This window comes from Benincasa hispida, chromosome 12 (genome assembly GCF_009727055.1).
Source record: "Benincasa hispida cultivar B227 chromosome 12, ASM972705v1, whole genome shotgun sequence".
Taxonomy (NCBI): Eukaryota; Viridiplantae; Streptophyta; class Magnoliopsida; order Cucurbitales; family Cucurbitaceae; genus Benincasa; species Benincasa hispida.
Window position 1 is genome coordinate 12,918,883 of NC_052360.1, and position 25,637 is coordinate 12,944,519.

Genomic DNA, 25,637 nt, shown 5'->3' on the forward strand with positions numbered 1-25,637 from the left:
TTGCTAAACAACCCCACACTTTCAGCATTTTATATGAGGGTAACTTTCCATTCCACACTTCATAAAGCAACTTATTAGTCTTCTTATGTGAAATTTTGTTTAATATAAAATTTGCTGTCAGCAAAGCTTCCCCCCTTTCCTCCACAAATTGTGAGGTAAACTTGAACTATTTAACATGCAATTAACCATGTCCTTTAAAGTTCGGTTCTTTCTTTCAACTACACCATTTTTTTGTGGTGCATAAGGTGCTATAGTTTGATAGATTATACTATTAACTTTAAAAAATTCATAAAGTGATGATGATCTATATTCACCATCTCTATCTGATCTAAGCACTTTTACTTTCTTCTCAAATTGATTTTCAACTTTGCCTTATATGTTTTAAAAACATTAAAGGTTTCATCTTTACTATGTAATAAATATACATACAATATTTACTATAATCATCGATGAATGTGATAAATTATCTCTTACCACTTTTTGTGGGAGTACTTTTCATGTCACATACATCACTGTGGATTAAATCAAGCAATTCATTACTTCTTTCCATAGATGTAAATGACTTTCTAGTAAACTTTGATTCAACACAACTTAACATTCGTGTCTATTATCAATGTTAAAATTTGGCAATAGTCCCAAACATGCAGATGACCCACGATGGTGGCAGTGCAAATGTGACGAACGACAGTCGTGCAATTTGAGGAGAATGAAATGTCGAGAGTTGTGGATGAGCAGAATCGTGAGGGAGAGAATGGGGTCGTGCAGAGAGCTAATAATTTTTCTTCTTTTTTTTTTCAACAAATATATATGTGTGTGTATATATATTATAATCAAACCCTAAATTTTAGGAGGGAGGTAACAAAAAATAGAATTACAGCCCTCATACATATAATGTGGATTTTCAACGAAGATGCGATTATTACCTACAATATCATAGTTATGGGGTAAAAAGGTTGCGAGTTTGAGAGATTGTATTTTTATATATGAAAAAGGGGGGAAAGGGAACTGTAATAATACCTTTCATTTTTGCTTTTTTGAATCAACGAGGTACTCTCTGGCTGTCTTACACAGTATATGTAGGCCGAAAAATTAGACCACTTTAATCTCGTGTGTTTTAATCTTCTTCTCTTTCTCAAACTACTCCACCAAAAATCTTTATACCAAAAATAGGTATAAAGATTTTTGGAGAACTTTAAAGAATGGTTAATAGACATTTGGTTTGTGTGGAGAAGACTTTCTTTGCACATTTGCTTAGGCTAACTGTGACATCTCACTGGCTTTAATTCGTGCAAACACTTTATATATATAGGAAATCAAAACACACTTGTATATAAAAATACTCACGAGAAAAAGTAACCAAATGCATAAATATTTTTATTTTAAGCTCATTTTATATAAAAAAAAAATGTTTAAATGAAAATGATTTTTTGAAAAAACACTTTTTTTCCTATGCATTCCAAATAGATCCTTCGTAGCTCAAGGTTAAACAACTTTACATTCCAAATACAAATTTTCTAAACTCCAACTAAGCAACTATATACCCTAGACATATATTATTTAACTCTATAAACTAATTAACTCTCTAAACTAAATAACTCTACATTTAGTAAGTCAATTCATAACGTCCCAAGTGTCTCTGTGTCTCTTAAATAGTATCTTATGATAATTCTTGGTTCCCACAATTTTTAATATATATACAGTTGAATTAGTTAAAGGGTTATAACACTGATGAGAGATGAAAGATGTTTGAATTTTGACCCTACATTAATCGTTGAACAAAAGTTTGGCTTTCTTTCTAAGTTTTCCTTTTTAATGGGACATTTATTTCTAGCTATACGAGATATTTTTTAGGGAAAGTTACCCGAATGTGCTTGGAATTTTTATTTGATATATGAACCGAAAAACATAGAACTTAAATTAAATTAATGTCATTATTATAAATAGAAATGGACCAGTCTAGAACATCAGACAAACAACCACGAATACAACACAACAGATAAACCACGCACGAGCTAAGTTTAAAATATTATATTTATAAAATATAGCAAAATTTTAAAACTATCAATGATAGACGTTGATAGACACTAATAGTCTTCTATCAGTGTCTATCAATATCACTAATAGACCTTAGTCTATCGGTGTCTATCAACGTCTATCATTGATAGTTATAAAATTTTGTTATATCTTGTAAATATTTTCAACAGTTTTACCTTTTGAAATAATTTCCTTATATATTTGTGTGATGAGAGTGAAATGTATAAAACCCAAGTATTACTCTTATAAATAATACCTACCTCCTTAAGAAAAACAAACAAAAAAACAAAAGAGAAATACTTGATGCACCCATATGTATTTATCCCCTTCATTCACAAAAAAAAAAAATAAATAAACAGAAATATTTTTTTAAAAAAGTTTGTTGTGATTGGATACTTGGATAGATTGCATAATTTGGGAGAGGACATTGGATGCCCTAAAGACTACATTGAATGATAAGAGCAGTCTATACAAGACGAAGGTCAAAGGAAATAAAAATTACGTTGTGAAGTACTATTTACGTGGATTTCCACAAGCGTTCCAGGTAAATTTGTTTAACATAATAATCGTGTTGTTTGATTTAACATTACTATTATTCTTAATATATTTTAAATTTTATTTAGGTATGGACGTAAGAGATCCTAGCTTCATCGATAACTGGGAACATTGTAGAGCGAAGGAGCAAGGTGGCTTTACCCCGCATATTACGATGGTCATGCTCCCACTCAGTGTCCTTCCAAGTACTCACAATGTACGTTTACTCTATGCATAATATGTTTATCTGGTTGTTAAATTGACACTAACCAATTTACTGAGTTGTTAATGCAGATAAAGGTTAAAGAGGGTATTGTCATGTCAGATACTGAGAGGGAGTTTCGGGATACCCCAGTAGACAGACGACCTATTTGATCTAGGCGCGAATGATGATAGTTCTGAAAGTGGCAATAGGTCGACTAGTGATGGGGGTAGTCCTGAAAGTGAAAGTGACAGTGATGATCATCATGGAGATGACAATGATGAAGTTGTCAGGGTGGAGGAAGGGGATGAACCTGAGCATTCTAAGCACGAGGATGCTAAATATGAAAGGGTGGAAGGAGGGACATACACACCTAGTGATGATATGTTCCATTATGTGATGGGGGACGTACGCGATGAGAACGAGTTGAACCAACTTGATTTCTATCTTGCGGACTCCCATAGAGAGTAACTTGTGGATGAGGAGTGTCTTGAGTGTGCTGCTCACCGCAGAGAGGGAGCCAATCCCAACAAGTCTATTTATTCGTACTTGCAGACCATTGATAGCTCACTATCGAGGTTGGATGGTCGTATCGGGTTTAGATAGTCATGTATCCAGTATGGAGGAAAATATGACGGACATGAAAGGGCAATTGTCGGCCATCCTGTCACTGCTGCAGTCTATGTGCAAGGTTTGCATTTACTATCATTTTATGTCCTTATGTGTTTAGTTTTTACGTGTTCGTGAACTCATCATTTTACTTTACTAATTGAAAGGTTTCACGGTGAATGAGGAGACGACCAGGTCACCCATCCCATCTTGGGATCCCGATACCAAAATGCGATTGCCTCTGACACTCTCATCCCCCCTCTACAGCCCGATACCACCATTTCACCTACTCCTACCCCCCCTCTACAGCCTAATACCACCACGACATCACCAATTGACGTCGAACTATAGAGGCCGACGTCCCACAAACAAAGCCCAACATGTCTGCCTTACTCACCATGCCACATATAGAGACTAACATGTCTGACATCCTAGAGGCCGACACTTCTGGGATTATTACGACCACAGAAGAAGTTACACTGGTGAGTAATTTATTGATCAGTAATCTTTGTTTCTATTTTTATATTTCTTGATAAGTAATCTTTTGTTATCTGTTTATGTAGGAATCTCGAAGAATTAGTCGTAAGAGGAAACCTGTTGATAAATATACCCTCCAACTCAAGTAAAAAAGAAAAGTATGGTTAAGCATCCTTTCCAAGGTATAGCAACGTCACTATCCAGAGCGATCGTCACATATAACATAGCACATGATGTTCCACACAATATCCTTACAGAAATGATGGGCTGGATCTCGGACGACAATATGGACAATGAGGTTCGAGAGAACTCCTTTAAACAACTCGCCAAGCAATTCTTCAAGGAATTGATTACCCCGAATTCATTGGTCGAGTGTGGTGTAAGTTTCCTCGTCTTGACTTCTTTACATGTTGGCTATCTTGTACTTTTACTGACATAGTAATTTTTCATGCTGACCATAAATACTTTATTTTATTTTATGAAAGAAAAATTTTATACCTGGCTCAACATGTGCATGCATAAATTCACCATCTTGCCAATTGGTGTAACGGTAAATTTTGATATTTCATTTCTTAACTTCTCGTGATGGGGTATTTAAACGAATAAAGAATAAGACACTTCTAGAGGCTGCACTAGCATGGGAAGATGAAGACACGTATAAGGACTACGTCACCGGTAAATTTGATATCAAATGGGCAGATGTGGATTTCGTTTATACGGCGATGAATATCAGTGACCACTGGATGGTCCTTGCAATGGACATTTACAGAGGCCACATATTCGTGTTCGATTCACTTTCGTCATACACACCAATGACAAAGCTGGTGAATTGGCTAGAGCTATTGACGGTCACAGTACTATCCCTACTTCACTATTGTGACGTGGATCGTTCAAAGTCGGATCTATACACAGTCCGTTGGAAAATCTCGCGACCTATGAACGTCAACATACAACACGGGTCGCTTGATTGTGGCATCTTCGTAATCAAATTACTAAAACACCTGGTGACTAGTACTGATCCGTCCGTAATCACTCAGGAGAAGATTAATGAATATAGGATGTAGTTGGCATATCAACTATCGGCAAACACTCCATAATTTTTATGTGTATAGAACGTGTATTTTTTATTGTATTTTTTATGTATGTAAAAACATTTATTTTTTATGCATAATGGAACTACTACTCTTTTCATTGTATAATTAAACATGTATTTTTTATGTAAGTCAAAGTTCAAAGTTCAATATCATAATTTTATCAAAACATGCATAATGAAGCTACTGCTCTTTTCATTGTATAATTGAACTTGTATTTTTTATGTAAGTTCAAAGTTCAATATCATAATTTTATCAGAACATGCATAATTGAGCTACTTCTCTTTTCATTGTATCAATGGTATGTAGAACATTATATGGTTCAAGGTTCAAAGTTCAAACATTGAGAGAGCGAGATTTTGAGAGAGGGCGAGATTGAGAGAGCGAGATTTTGAGAGAGAGTGAGATTGAGAGACCAAGGTTTTGAGACAGAACGAGATTTTGAGAGAGAGCAAGATTGAGAGAGTCTGAAGTTATTGTTTTTTGTTACAAGTATGAAGATTGAGAGAGAAAGTATGAAGATGGAGAGTGTATGAAGATGGAGAGAGTATGAAGATTGAGAGAGTATGAAGTTGGAGAGAGTATGAAGATTGAGAGAGTATAAAGATTGCTATTATAGAAATACTCCAGCTTGTTATTGTTTTTTGTTTACAAGATGAAAATATGAAGTATGAAGTGTTACAAGTATGAAGTATGAAAAAGTATGAAGTATGTTACAAGTATGAAAAAGTATGAAGTATGTTACAAGTATGAAAAAGTATGAAGTATGTTACAAGTATGACGTATGAAAAACTGATCAATGGTATTTATAACAAATGAAATGTTACAAGTTAATTACAAACTAAACTAGATGAGGGGTGTTTGTGTCACGGTTTCTGGCATTTTCAGCACGTCGCACGATTGTAAGCAGTTCGGTACAATTTTGGTAGTTATGCCCATAATTCCCACACCGACCATATTTCATTTATCTTCAAAATTCACCTCTAGATGGTATTCTTATCACTCTCCGTCACCCGGCTTGTGGCACAAACTTCAGAGGAAGGATAACCTTTTCTACATATCCTCTTCCATTCAGATATGTGGCCAAGTGGATTTATAGGCTCCGCATACTTAGTCATTAGAGAGTCCACTGTATAAAATCAACTACAAAGACTATGGATGGGTATATTTCATTCCTTGGCAACAACAATTGCATGTAAACACGGGATACCAAGTGAGTCGAATTCCTTACACGTGCATTCCTTCGTGTGAAGATTGACAATACTGTCCAATCGATTATCTCGCACGTGTACCCGATAACAACCAATAGGCTCCACCCGATATCGTTTGCCCTTATCGGCCTTACTTGCCAATCAGGTTTCATAGTAGTCAGAGTGCAATGTTGTTCGAGATGCCCAATAATTCCTCCGTTCGTAGAACAACGATTGGAGCATTCCTCTAACATGTTCAATCAAGCATACTATGGGCAATAGTCGATACTCTTTAGTTAACGAATTGAAACACTCTGCATTGTTGGATGTCATGTTATCATATCTTCGTTCTATTTGGTAAACCTGTGCCCACCTTTGAAGACCGATGTCTTCCAAATATTTTATGACAGTACCGTCTCGAAAACTATGGAGTTCATCCCATTTTGTCTGGAACTCTGTCATGTAAAATGCCCTTGCTACATCTCTAAATATCCCAACAACCGTGCTATCCTTAAAGTTTGTAACTAGATTTTATTCTATATGCCATGTGCACAATCTATGAAATGCCATGGGAAAAAATGCACGAATAACATTGCCGATAGATACCATTCGATCAGATACAAACCCCAGATTATCGGGTTCTCCGATACTGCATTTCAAATTTGACATAAACCATTTCCATGATCGATCGGTTTCATTGTCCATTATTGCATATGCTAGTGGGTATAATTGATTGTTCCCGTCTATAGAAACCGCAACCAACATGGTGCCTTTGTATTTTCCTTTCAAGTGCGACCCATCAACAATAATACAAGGCCAATAGCTTGTGAAACCTCTAATACAAGGCCCTAATGCCATAAACATATACTTGAAATGCATCTCATCTTCAAGTTCGATCTCAAAGACTGTACCCAGATTCTCTATTTTTGGCGATTCTCCATAAGCATGTAGTATAGAGTATGAGTATTCTGGAGTACCTCTAGTGAGATCATACGCGGCTTCCCTTGCACACCACATTTTATCATAACTTATGTTCACGCCATAATCTCTTCTCATATCCTCAACGATATGACAAGGTTTATAAATACGTCCTATTCCCGTTAACTTATCTTTAATGAGCTGACCAACAACCGTAGCAGTTGCTTGTCTATGGTCGTGATTCAGAATTCCAATTGAACATATATGCGAACTGCAGTACTTTGTGATCTTGAATATATCAGACCCTTCCATTTTTACTACACGAAGGCTCCACTTACATGTCTCCTCAATACATTTGATAGTGAACATAGATTTGGTTGATTTTCTGACCTTAAATTCAAAATTTTTGTTGATGGACAAAATAGATAATCTCATTTTCAAGTCCTTTTTGCTAAAAAATAATTTACTAACTTTAACGTCCTCTGTCCCAGATGAAGAGGTGCCAGACATAATCAATTCTGTCCTATGATTTGAAGACACAGATGGTGGAACCACTGAAGCTGCTGTAGAATGACGCACCTCCATGATCACGATCCATTTCATTCAATCCTGCTGGTTGCTCATTCACATCTACTAAAAGACCATAATTCATATAATCGAATGTTGATGGTACAGTGTTGGTATACAATGGAATATCATCCTCTTCTTGACGAAACTGGTATGATTCCTCGTATTGTCTGTCCATAGTCGTATCATCATAACTCACATTTCCAAACCCCATTCCAATTTTTTCGTCCTGATTAGATTTCAACGTTATAGCTATCTAAAGTCTACTAAGCTCTTCTCGCAAAAGAAGGAAGCGAACATCATCATCCTTCATTATGCATTGTGGAGGGCCTTCAAATTCAAGCTTATATTTAACTTTCAGTATAAGATTAAACTCTAAAGAACTGATATTTGTAACCCTGTAAATGTGAGATTTAAGTTCTTCATACTTCAATTTATGAGGCACAATGATTCCGGTCAACTGTCCCCCAATATACGAACTTTCATTCTCATCCCAATCACCTCCATATCGAATAAGTAGACACTTTTCTGTCATCCTACAAAGCAAGAGAACATTTGTCATTAAGTTGTACAAGCAATTGAAATGTACTCTCGCTCTCAATCTCGCTCTCCCTCGAAATCTCTCTCTCTCTCTCGTAATCTCGCTCTATCTCGTAATCTCACTCTCTCTTAATCTCGCTCTCTCTTACTCTTGCTCTCTCTCTTACTCTTGCTCTTTTTTACTCTCTCCCAATACAAAATTTCGTAATGTTACCTGTCTAGAAATAACACAGCAAAAATAATTAAACAGACTCAAAATAATGAAACATCTTTTCTGAAAAAGCTGTTCCGTTCTGAAAAAGTCTTGTCTCGGAAATCCCCGTTCGAAAAATCTCCGTTCAACAAAACACTGTCGAAAATCAGAGAAGTAATCACCTTTGAAATGGAGTTTAGAGTTTAAAGAAATCATCATTGTATTGTGTTTAGATATTATTGATTTGATTTGAGGCGTCCATCATGAAAATTGTCAAATCATTCATATACTGACGAGCAATCACATCAAACTAGGGAATTTCAAGCGAGAGCGAGAGTGTTTAATCAGATGAGAGCGAGATTTACCTCAGAAGGCTGGTGTAAGGGTAATTTACGTAATTTGGTATAGCGATGATGTCAGCAGAGGGTCAATTGACATTATTTTTTAAAAAATGGGTCATTTGACATTTTGGACCCAAAAATTGGGCCATCCGTACAAATTTTCTAATAAATAAAAAATAAAAGAGAAAATTATAGAATCTACCAAAGTATGATAATAGTTGCAATTTCAACCCCTAAATTTTTATGTTGGTGAAAATTGGGCACAAAACTAACATTAAGGACATGAGAAAAAATATTCTTGTCAACCTGATGTGACGCCTCAATGGTTTAAAACACATGAGAGAAAAAAAAAATATAAGAAAAATAAGATGCGTTGTCGATACAGAATTCACCGGAATAATAAGAATAAAACCTTAACAGAGTCTATCGGAATTGTAACTATATGAAAACTCTAATGGAGTCCACCAGAATTGAGACGTCCACCAATTCACTAGGGGAGAGCTATCGGTACGACACGATGGGGCTTATACCGCCAAGCATCAGAAGGAAATTTGTGGTTGTTGAGCTAGAAGCTGGCAAGTTAGTGGATGGAATTTGAGATTCATCGAATGTTGAGCCCAATTCTGGTGGTCTCCATCAAAAGATAATTCATTTTCTATTTCGTACATTAATGCATTCCATGCATGTGGTTTATATCCTTTTCTGAAAATATTATTTAGGGCAAATTGCAAAAACCATATCGAAAGGTAGTATTTACTATTACACTCTCAAATACGGGATTTCGTTGTGTAATTCTTCTTCATCATCGTCCAATTTCAATCCGTCTCTAATCGGTCAAGGTGGAATTCCCAGAAACAACCGAACAAAATCCATTTTTTTTGTGATGCAAGAGAGTGGAAGTGAGGAATTCGGAGAAGTTTGTTAGAGAGAGAAAGAGACAGATAGGATGAGACAAAGATAGTGAAAACAGAGCATTATTGTTAATGTTTGAATTCACTTAAAAAAAAATAGTTTAACTAAAATGATATTACAAATTAATTTTTTTATGAAATTAAATTCGTTCGGTCTCTCTCTCTCTCAGTGTTTTCTCTCTTTCTTTCTTTCATTTTTCATTTTTTTTTTTTCAAGAAATACTTCGTATTAAGCCTCAAGGTCAATTGGCAATCTTACAACATTTTGGGCCAAGGAAATAGCCCAATTTAGGAAACATCTACATCAAAAACCAGATAGTTTGTAGGGCTGACCAGATAAATAGGAAAATTAAAGGTTTATTTTGGACTAATAACAAAAAATTTATTTAATTGTTAAAATGGCCAAATTGAAAAAATAATTAAAAAATAAAAGTAGGAAATTGTAAAAAATACGATCGCTTAAATTAAAACATCCAATGTTCAAGAATTCAATTTGAGGAGTTTCTAAACAATTCGAAAAACAACAAAATATCCTATAACTAAATCAAATACATGGAAATCGATGCACTGTCAACAATCAAATCAAAGCCTATTTGATATGATTGATACACAATCCGAGGAGTGCATTCAAAATACCAAAGAGTCTTCTTCAAATTAAAATTAGGGATTTCGATTTTTCTAAACCAAAAGTCACATACATTAGAAGTATGAAGACAAAAACAAAAGTCTATTCGGCTGCCCAACCATAAACCTTCACTTCTCAAGTCACATACAACAACAAATCTTTGCAAATCGTCACAATAATCTCATCTATACCGGTAAGTGACTGTAAATCGTAGAAGAAAGTCTAACCTTCTCATATATAATCTGAGAGAGACTGAGACAAAGTTGTGAAAGGAACAAAACGGAAGAAGAAAAATCCATCCTTGGATGCGACAGTAACGATCACGAACGACGATCAACAAAGAACTGGCATGGTTGGAATGGCGGGGTGGCTAGACCGACAGCAAACGAGGGCGTTTGTTGCGAGGTGACCTTGGGAAGTGTCTGCGTGAGAGTGAGAGATGGATACATAGCTAAAATAGTTTAAGATAAATAATTCAAATTGACTTGAACTTGGGATCTCACATACATTGTCTTGATAAAGTCATGTGAAATATAGTTTTTTTTTTTTTTTTTAATGAAATATATGTTATACTGTGTTTGAAACATATGTTGGACCTCATCAAAATAAAATAAACTAATTTTCAATGATTAATGTGCTCAGAGGGGAGAAGAATTTGTTTATGCTTTATTATTCAAATACAATGTATTAGTAGGAACCACAGAACTAGTAGAGAGCAATAAAATAAAGATAAATTAGTACATTAAAATCAAATTTGATAATAAAAAAATAAATTTAAATTTACATTAAGGGAAAAAATGAGGAAGAGTTTTGTTTGTTTCTACTAACTCATTATTGAAATACACTGTATTTTCAGAAGTACCAGACGATACGGTATCAACGACTACACATAAATCATTTTTAGGGGATCTCAAAAGAACTAACATCAACCACAAAACATCCTTATCTTCAACCATTCATATAAGATTTGAATTGTTGGAACCATCCTCGTACAAGGTCAAATGAGATACAGAGAGATTGAAAGACAGAAAAAACTTACCTTAAATATAATCAACAAATTGTTGGAACACAATGAACCTAATGGAATATAAGTCTAAAAAACATGATAATCATGATAGTGTGAACTTTCATCCCATCTATCATCGAAAAGAATCCTTACTCGTTGTAGAGTCATAGCAAAAATAGAAAGATTTAAACAGTGACTACTTGCTTGTTTGTAGAAAAGACCGACTTTTTTAAGATAATGATAAAACAAAGTGTATATAAAAAAAAATTTAAATGATGTAATAATATAATAAGATGATAAGTGATAAAACGTGATAAAAAACTGAAAAGAGAAAATTTGAATGAAATATACCGTTGTTTGATGATAATATGTATAAAATAATGAATAAAATCTTAGTTGGAATCAAATATATTCATCCGAATTTAAAATAATAAAAAAAATTATAAGATAATGTAAAATTTGAAGATCTAGTATAAACTAAACTCAAAATGGAGTTATACAAATTAGAAATTGATTCATTTTTAATAAATTTCAAAAATGGTTATATCAAATCAAATGTGATATTAAACTGCCAATTCGAAATTCAAATTGGCCAAAAGATGCACCGCCTTTTTCTCTTGAATCCATAGTTTGAATCTCATAATTGATACATGTGATAGTAATTACACTGTATTTCTATTTATAATTAATACACACTTTCCATTTGCATTGTATTTCTATTCAGAATTGATGCACGCTATAATAATTACACTAATTTGAAAATGTTGTTGTCTGACCATACTAGAGGCAAATTCGGTATTATAAAAGTGGACATCATGTGAGTGACACATGTTTTGCCAAAAATCTCATTATTTTCGATCTTTGACATAAATCCAAAGGACCTCTAAATTTTACATTTTTCTCCAATTTCTCTAGTTTGTAACACCTAGCCCTTTTAGTTCCTTCATGTGCTACAATAATCAGTTTTCTGCCAACATATAGAAAAGAAATAGAGACGAACTTAGAGGAATTGCAAAAGATCTCCGTATTGAATGAGAAATTTTGGACTAATCACAAGTTGCCAAGTCATTTACTAAATTAATGACGAAATTCCAAATTATTAAATTTAGGCTCAATTAGGAGTTGATATATGTCCCAAATTGAAATTGAAGACAAATTTCGATGGCTTACCATAACCTTTGAATCAGATAAAATTAATTTGCCCAATTTGATATTATTATTTGGGTCCAAGTCCAACTAAGCCTAGAAATAGGTCAAATTTGACCCAAATATCAAATCTAACCTAAATCCAATTAATTGAGCCTAAAGACCAAACTCATTGACCAACCAAGCCCAAACCCATGGGCTAACCAGACCCAAGCCCACGAAGCTCATCAAAGAGTCCTATTCATTTCAAGGGTCAGCAATTCTACACTCTAAGAGCTTAAAGGGAATTCTCTACAATCAAAAGACTTCTTGATTTTGACTCCTAAAGCTGATCACGGAAGAGTCTAGAGAGAATCAGAGGATCAAGTATTAGAGATTAAACCACATAACATCAAATCAACTTCAACATCAGCAACTCAAGTTCACAAACACGTTTCTTCATGATTAAACACTCAATCTCTCCTGTTAAATAAATTGACAACTTCAAGATAGTCTGATTCCACAATTACTTTGGAAAATTCCGGCGAATTTTGAAGAGGAATACCCTCCAAAATAGCTTTAATTTCAACCGAAGGAGCATTTGGAATAAAGTACTTCATATCTCAAGCTTTGATATCAACCCTTGAATCTCTACAAATAATCCTCAGTCCTGTAGAAGGACTTTGTTTCCATGTAGCATCAACATTTATTTTTATAAAATCATTCAAAGGAGGAGACCATGATGATAGAAACTCGGAATCTGCAACTCTATTCAAGTTGTTACCAGGATTTGAAGTGATTTAATAGAGGCAAATTCCTTAAAATAATATTGTATCCAATTTGCCGGAACAGTAGTGTTAGGAATAGGATCACCATTAATAAGCTTATTTTGATCATTCCACAAACCCCAACATGTGACTGCTATTCATTCGATCTCTTCAAAGGTACACGAGGTGCTTAATTTGAGTCATCTATCCACATAACTGAGATTAAAATCTTCAAAAATCAGAGGACAACAAGATCACTATACGAAAATGGACCTTTTTTGGAAGGTCAAAACTTAAAAAAAAAATATTTAATAAACATTCGATACATTTTTTTAAAAGGTTAGCTCGACCATTGAAAAGTGTCAAAATAGATCCCGTCGAAATTTTTTTTTCAAAGGTTTACTAACCTTTGAAAAGAATTATTTTTCAAAGGTTGATTAACGTTCGAAAATTATTATTCTTCAAAAGTCATATATTTTCGATAATTGTCAAATTATTTATCGATAATTATCTATTATCAAGTGTCTTTGTCGAAGGTTTTCATTATTTTTAAAGGCTTATCATGTTATTTTCAAAAATTTAAAAACCTTTAAAAACTTATTTATCAACAATTGTATATCCTTCGAAAATTCTCTTACAAAACCTTTTAGCACATTTATTGACAAATCTCAGAAAGTTGTTTTTACTAATTCATCTACCTGTAGTACCATGGATTACAAAGTATAAGAATATAATAGAAAAAATAGACAATGACATGGATGGAAGTAAACTTATATATCATAAAAGTATACCAAAAGACTATTGAAATTTTATAACATCAAACTACAATCGATCAACTAAAAACAAATTTTTTATGCATCTCTACTATCCCTTTTTGAAAACTATCCTCAAAACGATTTTCTAAAAACTTGTTCAGAATAGCTGCCATTGCTCATCTCTATAGAGTTTGCTAATATCAAAGCTATCTCCATAGGGACACAAGAATTAAAAATCCTCAAATCCTCAAATCCTCGTTTCTAGCCGATCAAGTCGAGATGACGAGCTTCTCCAAAATTAAAAATCATCGATGAACGATGAAAACAACGTAGATGAAATTGCAAAATATAAAAGAAGAATCATAGTAAAATATTGAAGGAAGAAAAAAAAGAATTTGTGAAGATTTTGATAAAAGATAACATATATTTTTCTAAAGAATTTGGTGGTCATTGATAAAATATATATTTAACAACTTAAAAATAGATATTACTATCAAAGGTTAATTAATTATTTTCAACCGAGGATAATATATTTTCGAAGGTTATTTAAACTCCTTTAATAAAGAATAATATATTTTTCAAAGGTTTTAAATGTTCTTTGATAAATTTAATATTTTTTTCAAAAGTTTTTAATAACATTCAATAAATAGTAGATAATTTTCGAAGGTTTTTTAAAGATAAAAAAAAATAATATATTTTACAAAGGTTCTTAATATTCTTTGTAAATATAATATATTTTTCAAAAATTTTCAATAACGTTTGATAAAGAGTAGATAATTTTCAAAGGTTTTTAATGTCTTTGATAAATATAATATCTTTTTTAAAGGTTTTCAATAACCTTGGATAAAGTGTAGATAATTTTCAAAGGTTTTTTAAACTTCTTTGATAAATATAACATCTTTCTCAAAGGTTTTCAATAACGTAACCTTTGATAAAGAGTGAATAATTTTCAAAATTTTTTAAAACTCCTTTGATAAATATGATATCTTTTTCAAAGGTCTTTTAACAACCTTTGATAACAGTAGATAATTTTTAGAGGTTTTTAAACTCATTTGATAAATATAATGTTTTTTTCAAAGGTTTTCAATAACCTTTAATAATTAGTGGATAATTTTCAAAGATTTTTTAAAAATAATTGATAAATATAATATCTTTTTCAAAGGTTTTCAACAACCTTCGATAAAGAGTTTTATAATTTTCAAAACTTTTTTAAAATCCTATGATAAATATAATATATTTCCCAAAGGTTTTCAATAAGCTTTGATGAAGAATAGATAGTTTTCAAATGTTTTTTAATTTCCTTATGATAAATATAATATCTTTCTCAAAGAGTTTTCAAGGGAACTATAATAATATATTTCATTTTTGCTTTTTTGAATCAACGAGGTATTCTCTGGCTGTGTAGATGTAGGTTGAAAATTTGGACCACTTTAATTAGGGTTAGCAAAAAAACCCGACGGGACGGGTCCCTACGAGGACCCGCCCTGTTCCGGCCGGGGATTCCCCAGTTTGACCGGGGATGGAGTCAAATCGGGGAATTTATTCGAGGCCCCGTCCGAGGACGGGGCGGGGATGGAGACCTGTCTCTTATACACATCTAGATGTGTATAAGAGACAGGGGCAGGGATGGGAGAGAATTTCCCCCACGAGGCAAGAGACGGGGGATGGCCCTCGCCCCGCCCCAGCCCCATTGCCAACCCTAACTTTAATCTTTTGTGTTTTAATCTTCTTCTCTTTCTTGAACTACTCCACCAAAAATCTTAAATATCTTTTCAGAAAAATAGATATTTATTTTTTGATGTTTCTCTAAATTTAGAGGAAATGAAAGTGAAACTGTTGAAAAAATGTGGTGACATGCCATTGACAGTTACGATGATGGAGGAGATTTAATTAAAAAGTTAATGACATAGTAAAAATATAGAGCAACAATAATAAGAAAAGAAAAGATAAAGAAGAAGATGATACGAAATTTATAGAGAAAAATTAGCTAAAATCAAAAGTTTTGATTTCGCTTTAGTTTCTTATTTTATTTAACTATATTTCTACCAGAAATGTATTGAGTTCATTGTTGTTCATTGCCCAAGAAAGAAAGAAAGAAAGAAAGAACAATTTTAAAAATTAAAAGAAAAAAATTACAACCCATATTTTCTTCAAACAAAGATGGATAGAATTATTGCTTAAAAGAGTTTGAAAACAAAAATAATCATAAAAGTATATTATTTAGAGTTCAAAAAACTGTATCAGATATCCAGACATATGAACTAAACTTTGTACCCCAAACACAAACATATGAACTCAGACCAAATAACTCTGTACCCCAAACGCAAATATATGAACTCCACAGATATATGAACTCTACAGACATATAAACTTTAGACATCCTATCTCAACTCAGCATCCCAAATAGCTCCTTACTTTTTTTTTTTTTTTTGGTAGAAAGATTTTTGGAGAACTGTTAAAGTATGGTTAATCGACTTTTGGTTTGCGTGGGGAAGACTTCTTTGCACATTTGCTTAGGCTAACTGTGACATCTTAATGGCTTTAATTCGTGCAAACACTTTGTACATATAGGAAACCAAAACACATTTGTATATAAAAACACTCGCGAGAAAAAGTAACCAAACGCATAGAATTTTTTATTTTAAACTCCTTTTGTATAAAAAAAAATGTTTAAATGAAAATGATTTTTTGAAAAAAACACTTTTTCCTGAACAATCCAACTTCATAACTCAATGTTAAATAACTTTACATTCTAAACACAAATTTTCTAAACTCCAACTAAACAACTATGTACCCTAAACACATATTGTTTAATTCTATAAACTAATTAACTCTATAAACTAAATAACTCTATATTTAGTAAGTCAACTCATAACGTCCCAAGTGTCTCTTAAATATTATCTTATGATAATTCTTGGTTCCCACAATTCTTAATATATATACAGTTGAATTAGTTAAAGGGTTATAACACTGATGAGAGACGAAAGATGTTTGAATTTTGACCCTACATTAATCGTTGAACAAAAGTTTGGCTTTCTTTCTAAGTTTTCTTTTTTAATGGGACTTTTATTTCTAGCTATACGAGATATGTTTTAGGGAAAGTTACCCGAATGTGCTTGGAATTTTTATTTGATATGTGAACCGAAAAAATAGAACTTAAAATTAAATTAATGTCATTATTATAAATTGAAATGGACCAGTCTAGAACATCAGACAAGCAACCACGAATACAACACAGCAGATAAACCACGCACGAACTAAGATATGGGTCACATGATTCCAGTCTCTATGCTCAAACCGGGTCAAATGGGTTGGAAAGAAGACACAAACACCTAAATATCTTCAATCAGATGTAAGACCTCAAGAAAAGGATCCAACGAGCGGTTTAGCATATCAATCACCACAATTAGATAAAGCAATAATATTTTCCATCAAAGAAAGATGAGCAAACTTAAGCCCTTCCAAGATTTTAAATTTATAACGAATAGATATTACGGAGTTGTCACAATGTTGCCTCATCATTCAATAAATTTTCCTAACTCTACTCTCTCTCTCTCTCAAATTTATGGTTTTCTATTACTAATATTTTTCTCTAAAAAAATTATTTATTGGGAGATTAAACCTTCGATCTCTTTAAACGAAAGTCATGTCAATAATATTGAGTCGAACTACTTTGACCCTTAAAATTTTATTTACCACATTGGGAATAATTGGTTATTTATGTGATTAAGCATCCGTTTGGATTGACTTATCAAAAAAATGTTTTTCAAAAAACTCATTTTTATTTAAACACTTTTCAAAAAATAGATTCAAATACACTTGAAAAATTATTTTGAATAGTTACCCAACATTATAATTTCTTCCTAAATGATTTATTTTTTGAATTAAATATTTGAAAAAAAAACATTATAGTTACCGAATAAACATTTTTTGAATGATTTATTTTGAATATTTAATTTGTCATTTAGTGTTTGCAAAAATATCTAGCCATTCCATGCCAATTATAGTGGGGTAGATTGCACAAAAAAGCACGTGGTAGGTCCATATATGCATCCTTTGTGTTCTCAAATGTTTTTATTTTCTCCATGAAAAAGTGCCTAGGTTGTTAGGTTTGATATGTTTGATCCACCAACTTTGAGTTGGATTAAAGTAATTTAAAAAAATCAGCACTCCCTTTTTCTAACATTCTTAAGGTGCATCTGCAAGCTCATTCTTATTCCTTTGTGGAGCGCAAACAAAATTTCACCTTGGCTAACCAAGTGAACATTAGTATATAAGAGCCAACTTTATCTCCGTTAAAAAGTTTTTTTTGGATAATTCTAAGAACAAAGATATGACTTTCCAAAGAACATTAGTTCGGTGCATTTATAGTTAGTGCAGTACTTTTTTCTTTTTTTATTTTTCAAATTTTGACACGCTCTTTCATATAAGAAAGATAGGTGGATTGCTCTTCATACAAACTAACGCTATAAAGGCTACTAATGTTTTAAGATCTTCCCCAACCTTCAAAGCATTCATTTTTCCAAAACCCCGTTGGTAATTTCAATGTCAATCTCAGCTCCATTCTCCTTCTTCCTCACCTCATTTTGGTCTGTAGATTCGAATGAAGACAAACAACTTTCATTCTCCATTCTCTTAGTTGTCCTGACTTTCGCTCTTTTCTGGTTCCGACCAAAACTCCGGCGTCCCAGTTTGCCTCCAGGCCCTCGTGGCCTGCCGCTGGTCGGTTACCTTCCATTTTTATCAGCCAATCCCCACCACAAATTAACCCATTTGGCCGACATCTACGGCCCAGTTTTCAAGCTCCGTCTTGGAACCAAGCTCTCCATCGTTCTCACCTCCCCCGATTCCATCAAAGAAGCCTTCCGCCACCAGGAAGCGCTCTTACCCAACCGAGATACCTCCGTTTGTGCTTTTCTCTCCAGCTACGGCGGCTCCGGCATTGTGTTCACCCAGGACGACGGCGATTGGAAGAAGCTGAGAAAAATCTTCGTCCGCAAAATGCTTAGCAAATCAAACCTCGATGCATCCTACTCTGTTCGAAGACAAGAGGTGAGAAAAGTGATCAAAGGCGTGTTCGAAACGGCCAGAACCCAAATAGAAATCAGAAAAGTGGGCTTCCTCGCCGCTCTGAAATCGGTTATGGCCATGACGTGGGGAGACTCAGGGCGGCTGATTGGAGAGGATGGGGTTGACTTGGAAGTGAAGTTTAGGGAAGTGATGGATGAACTTGTGGTGTTGCTTGGAACTCCGAACGTGTCGGATTTTTTTCCGGTGCTGGGTCGGTTTGATTTGCAGGGAATTGCGAAGAGGACGAAGAAGGTGATGCGTGCTTGCGATGAGATTCTGAATTCTGCCATTGAAGAGCAGAGGAAGATGGGAGGAAATGGTGTGGAAAAAGGAGGGTATCTGCAGATGTTGTTGGAGCTTCAGGACAATGAAGATAGTTCAGAGTGCATTACGGATGACCAACTCAAAGCCTTGCTACTGGTATGATTTTCTAGGGAAAAAAATAATCAATTATGAACACAAAAATACATAACTACATCTAAATTATCTGTCTTTGTACGTCTACTAAATTGGCCGAACATGATTTGTCCAACAACAAATTCTTCTTTTCTTAAAAAAATATATATATTTGGATTGTTTTTAAATATAGAAAAATGAACTAAAATATAACAAAATATAACAAAATTTTAAAACTATCAATGATAGACGTTGATAGACACTAATAAACTTCTATCAGTGTCTATCAATGTCATTGATAGACTTTAATCTATCAATGTCTATCAACGTTTATCATTGATAGTTATAAAATTTTGTTATATCTTGTAAATATTTTCAATAGTTTTACCATTTGAAATAATTTTCCTACTTATTTGTGTGATGAGAGTGAAAGGTATAAAACCCAAGTATTACTCTTATAAATAATACCTACCTCCTTAAGAAAAAACAAAAGAGAAATACTTGATGCACCCATATGTATTTATCCCCTTCATTCACAAAAGAGAAAAATAAACAGAAATATTCTTTTAAAAAAGTTTGTTGTGATTGGACACTTGGATGGATTGTATAAAAATGGAGTGTAAGTCGAGATGCACCCAAATATTTTTCAAAAGAAAAATACTCAGCCTACAATTGTCGGTTGCATCCATTTTTTTCGACCCATGCAATTGTCCCAAATTGAATTTATCACAGGAAAACTAATCTTTCTTCTTTTTAAAAAATATTTTGGAGTTCTTTTCTACTATATGTTAGACAACTAGGCGGGTCACCAAAAATGGTGCAACCTTATATTCACCCAAATATAGCTCCCTAAAAAAATTATTGAAGAAAATTATTTTGGTGTATTCTAGGTTGCACTTACTTAATTGTGCAATGTAACTATAATATATCATATGACTAACTCTTCTTTCTTCTTTTCCTTAAATTTTTTTTAGTTTTTTTAGTATTTTATTCTATCTAGGTGGAATGGAGCTTAAAAAAGATGGTTGTAGCCCGGAATGTATACCTAAATATGGCTAATTATTCAGCAAGAGGTCAAGCATTAATCTTTTACCAATCACTTTTACCTAAAAATTAATATTTTTGTCCTTAACCTTTGAATTTAACTTCTAGTTGATGACATTTTTAATCTCTCACGATTAAAATTTGGTTAGCTATTGCTACATAAAGTTTGAAACTAATTTCTAGCAATCTCTAAACATAAAAGGAATAAATAAAAATTAAAATTCAACTCATTTTAAAAATAACACTTATCTAGTCTACATATATCATTTGCTATATCATCATACGACAATTAATGGTCAACTCTATTTGTAGATATCAATTTCATACTTCAAAAATTAAGACCAAACATATTAATTTAAATCTCAAAAATTAAATAAAACCTAAATTTAAATCTCAATAACCAAAAGTATCGATATTGAAAACTCAAGTACCAAAAGTGTAAAGTATTAAAGTATTTATAGTTTTAAAAGAAATGTTATATATGTAAAAATGAATAATAGAACAAGTATGAGATCTTTGTTGATACAATAGGTTGGATGAGGTTTTCGTTCATCTGACCTTTCGTCAAAGATTTATATCTTTTAACTAGTTGCTTCGAACTTTGATATTTGTTTTCTTCGCTAGGATATTGTGATTGGTGGAACGGAAACAACAGCGACTACGATTGAGTGGGCAATGGCAGAGCTAATGCAACATCCAAACACAATGAAGAAAGTGAAAGAAGAACTAAAGGAAGTGATAGGTTTAAATGCAGTAGCAGAAGAATTTCACTTCTCCAAATTATGCTATTTAAATGCAGTGATTAAAGAGACACTTCGTTTACACCCACCTATATTTTTTTTAGTACCTCGTATTCTTACGTCTACAACCACTTTTGGAGGGTACTCCATCCCAACGGATTCAACCATCTATTTTAATATTTGGGCCATTCAAAGAGATTCTAAAGCTTGGAACAACCCCTTAAATTTTATGCCAGAAAGGTTCTTAAATAATTGTGCTGAAAATGATGAATTTATTGGTGACAGTGCCATGGAGTTCTGCCCATTTGGATATGGGAAAAGGTCATGTGCAGGGATCCCACTGGCTGAGAGGATGTTGATGTTCATATTGACATCTTTGTTGCATTCATTTGAGTGGGAATTGCCGAAGGATTCAGTGCTTGATTTCAAAGAGAGATTTGGAATTGTCAATAAGAAGTTTAACCCTTTGGTTGCTATTCCTACGCCAACCCTTTCCAACTTGGACCTTTACATGGCCTAAATAATGGATCATTAATTTTGGGTATGTTGTAGTCCTTTTAAAATAATGGTTGGTAATTGTGTATTTCAGGTTAAGAAACTTTAAATTTAAATATGTCAAGATGTGTTACAAAGTTTGTCATTGAAGATTAAATATATAAACATTGTGATTCTGCTGTATAATGATAGAAAATATATGTCATCTTATCAATATTGACGTGATTTCTTTTATTAAAATTTATTTAATTAAAAAGTGGTTGCATTTAACTAATCAATTTAGAAAATTAGGGGATTAAATTTGATTAGACGAGAAAGGTACAACATTTATAAAATCAATCTTAATTTCTTGCGAGTATAACTAAAATTTTAATTTTTTTTCCGCTTGATTCTAAGAGAACCAACTTTTAAAGTTATCAAGGATATAGATTTTGTGAACATGTTTAAAAAGCGATTTTGAGTGACTTTATTCACAATAATGTACTATTCTAATTTTTATACTTTTAATTGTGGGTCATTTTGATCTAACAATAATATGCCCAATCATTGTGAGTATAATGGTAGATGTTCGGGACCAAGTTAATATTATTTCTTTTTCTCCCTTTGTGTTAAACTTATTGACAGTTGGGGTAAATTTGCTCTCACTATCTATGTGATTGTTTAATTAATTGTTTGATGTCTTGCTTAGTTTTTAAAAATCATTCAGGAATGTTAGGTTTTAACTCTGAGCATGAGACTTATCTAAGTTCGAAATGGCCTTTTAAATACATTTACCTTCTTAGTCTAAGAAATTGCATGTTTGTATTTAATTTTTAGTAATTAATTTTATTCTTGATTTAATTAAAAGATTTATATTATGTAATAATTCATTCATGTGTTTGTGTGCTTAATTTTTTTAATCTTTTGATCAAATGTTAATTGTTCTATTGATTTAAGTTTTAACTCAAGTTGGTAGAATTTAGATTAGAACAACACATGCATGACTATTAATTTTTATAATGGAAATTATTAATTACTTTTAAAGGGAGACGTAGTTCTTGGGTGACAATAGGAGCAGTCAATGATAACATTATAAATTGGGAATACTTTTAGAGTAATTAACAAAAAATTTGTATTGTCTTGCTCGTCTTTAAAAGTCATATAAAAATATTAGGTTTTAGTTCTAAACAGGAGAATTAATTGAGCTCATGGAGGAAGTTAATAACAACATGTTGAATTTATTATTCCATTCCATGAATCATATTTTAAATTTTATCTTTAATTGTTATCTCCATTTATTAAGAATAGAATTAGTGTTAATTTAAATAAACTATTTTCAAAGTTAAATTTTCTAGATAAAATGAGGTAAAAGTAGTTGTGGTATTTAACTAAATTAATGGCCCAATATGGTGATGTGACATCATCTCCAATGACTAAATCTAATGACCAATTTGATCAATTATATACTAAAAAAAAGGGAAAAAAAAAAGCTCAATCTAGCTATGAAAGTCTTTTTTAATACAAATTGAAATTATTTGTTCAATAGTCTTTAATAATCTTCTTTTATATTAATTTGACATTAATAGAAATACTTTGAATGTATAGACAACCAAATAAATTTGTGTATAGAAACATTTTTTAGAATATTTAACAAAATATATGAGTGTTTTAATTTTTAATAGTTTTTATAAAAAGTGTACAAATGAAAATGACTTTTTGAAAAACATTTTTTAGGCAATCTAAGCATGTCCTAAATTCAAGTTCTCTTTTCTTAATGTAAAATATATATATATATATGACATGTTAAACAAATAATTTTATTTCTATTTGAAAATATGTTATTTAAGGGTTGTTTTCCTATATAGGAAAATGAGTTAATTTAAAATAATTGCCTTATTTATATACCATTAGTTGTATAATACCCAAAAAAAAAAAAAAAAAAAGATAGAAAGAAAAAATTAGCCTAAACTCATGCTTTAGAACTCCATTTTAAACAAATTAGCACCTCATAGATAGACTTAATAAACTAGACTATGGACCCATTTGGATTGACGTGAAAAAAAATGTTTTTCAAAAAAATTATTTTTATTTAAACACATTTGATAAAAACTAATTAATATACATTTGAAAAAGTTCAACAACTTTTATCAAAAATATTTAAATAAAAATGAATTTTTTGAAGAATGTTTTTTTCTTCAGTTAGTTCAAACGTACCCTAAAATATTTTACATTCAAACCGAAACTATTAAAATCCACGAACTATTATAATAACTCTACCTCCTAAATGTGCTAAAAAGAAATTAGGTTTAATTTCTAGTCCTACAGTAAATTAGGTTTAATTTCTAATCCCATTGTAGTAGGAAAGTTACCATTCCTCATTTGTTTAATGATTGTCATGTGACAATTCTAGCTTAAAATTTGTTAATGTTTCTACACCCATTTGGATGCTCACCTTTCCTTCCACTTCCTTATTTTCATCTCTTTTTGTCTTTTTTTTTCCCTTTCACTATTACATTCCATTATTTTGTACATCTTAGAAATAAAACAAGCAAAAATATTGGTACATTTCATTTTAATTAACGTATTTGCATTCTATCTGAAATTCTATTGTTTTCAAATAATTAAATCATTGTGTTTTGTCTCACTCTGTTTTAAAATAAAATAAACAATAATACTGGATTATGATATCATATTTTTTATTTGTAAATTCTTTTTTAAACAAGTAGATATGTTTCATTATCATTCAGATCTCATTTGGTAATCATTTCGTTTTTAGTTTTTAGTTTTTAAAAGTTAAGCATATTTTCTCTCAATTTCTTACCATGATTTGCATCTTTCATATATATACGACTTGAATTTTTAGCCAAATTTTAAAAACAAAAGCAAGTTCTTAATTTTTTTTTTCTTTTAAAATTTTGGCTTCATTTTCGATAATATTGGTAAAAAATAGATAATAAATTAAGAAATTTATAGTTGGAAGAAGTATTTATAGACTGAATTTTTCAAAATAAAAAACCAAATGGTAAGCAAATGAGATCTTAATTTTTCTTTTTGTACTTTTTGAAATTTGGAATTATAGATTCTACTTCCACCTACTTTGCTTTATTACCTATTTTTTATGAGTTTTAAAAAATGATGCCAAGTTTACGAAAATTAAGAAAATAACATTTTTTTTAAAACTTGTTTTATCTTTTAAGTTTTGATAAATAATTTTTTATTTCACGTTTACCGTTCTATATTTTGTTTTATTTCTTACCTTTTTAATTACCAATATGCACTAATAAATTACAAGTAACATAAAAAAAAAAAAAAAAAAAAAGAGATAATACAATAAAAAAAATAAAAAATAAAAAATAAAAGAGAAAATGACAGAATCTACCAAAGTGTGATAATAGTTGCAATTTCAACCCCTAAATTTTTATGTTGGTGAAAATTGGGCCCAAAACTAACGTTAAAGACATGAGAAGAAAATACTCTTGTCAACCTAATGTGATGCCTCAATGGTTTAAAACACATGAGAAGAAAAAAAAAAAGAACATAAGAAAAATAAGATGCGTTGTCGATACAGAATTCACCGGATCAATAAGAATAAAACCTTAACAGAGTCTATCGGAATTGTAACTATATGAAAACTCTAATAGAATACACCAGAATTGAGACGTCCACCGATTCACTGGTGGAGAGCTATCGGTACGACACGACGGGGCTTCTACCGCCGAGCATTAGAAGGAAATTTGAGGTTCTTGAGTTAGAAACTTGCAAGTCAGTGGACGAAATTTGAGATTCATCAAATGTTGAGCCCAATTCTGGTGGTCTCCATCAAAAGATAATTCATTTTCTATTTCGTACATTAATGCATTCCATGCATGTGTTTTAAATCATTTTCTGAAAATATTATTTAGGACAAATTACAAAAATCATATCGAAAGGGTAGTTACTATTACATTCTCAAATACGGGATTTCGTTGCGTGATTCTTCTTCATCATCGTCCAATTTCAATCCGTCTCTAATCGGTCAAGGTGGAATT

General features: G+C 32.0%; 2 protein-coding genes across 2 annotated transcripts; both read left to right on the top strand.

The window, feature by feature from the left end:
- The first annotated feature begins 4,115 nt into the window (after positions 1-4,115).
- On the top strand, positions 4,116-4,920 carry LOC120067405. The gene is made up of 2 exons (XM_039018974.1): positions 4,116-4,235; positions 4,465-4,920. Exons 1-2 carry the CDS (start codon positions 4,116-4,118, stop codon positions 4,918-4,920), a joined length of 576 nt encoding a protein of 191 aa, XP_038874902.1.
- A 13,213-nt stretch (positions 4,921-18,133) lies between these two features.
- LOC120068013 (labd-13Z-ene-9,15,16-triol synthase, chloroplastic-like) lies at positions 18,134-21,802 on the top strand. Its single transcript, XM_039019674.1, has 2 exons — positions 18,134-19,375; positions 21,020-21,802. The coding sequence occupies exons 1-2, from the start codon at positions 18,431-18,433 to the stop codon at positions 21,653-21,655; spliced, it is 1,581 nt and encodes a 526-aa protein (XP_038875602.1). The 5' UTR covers positions 18,134-18,430; the 3' UTR covers positions 21,656-21,802.
- Positions 21,803-25,637: the final 3,835 nt, after the last annotated feature.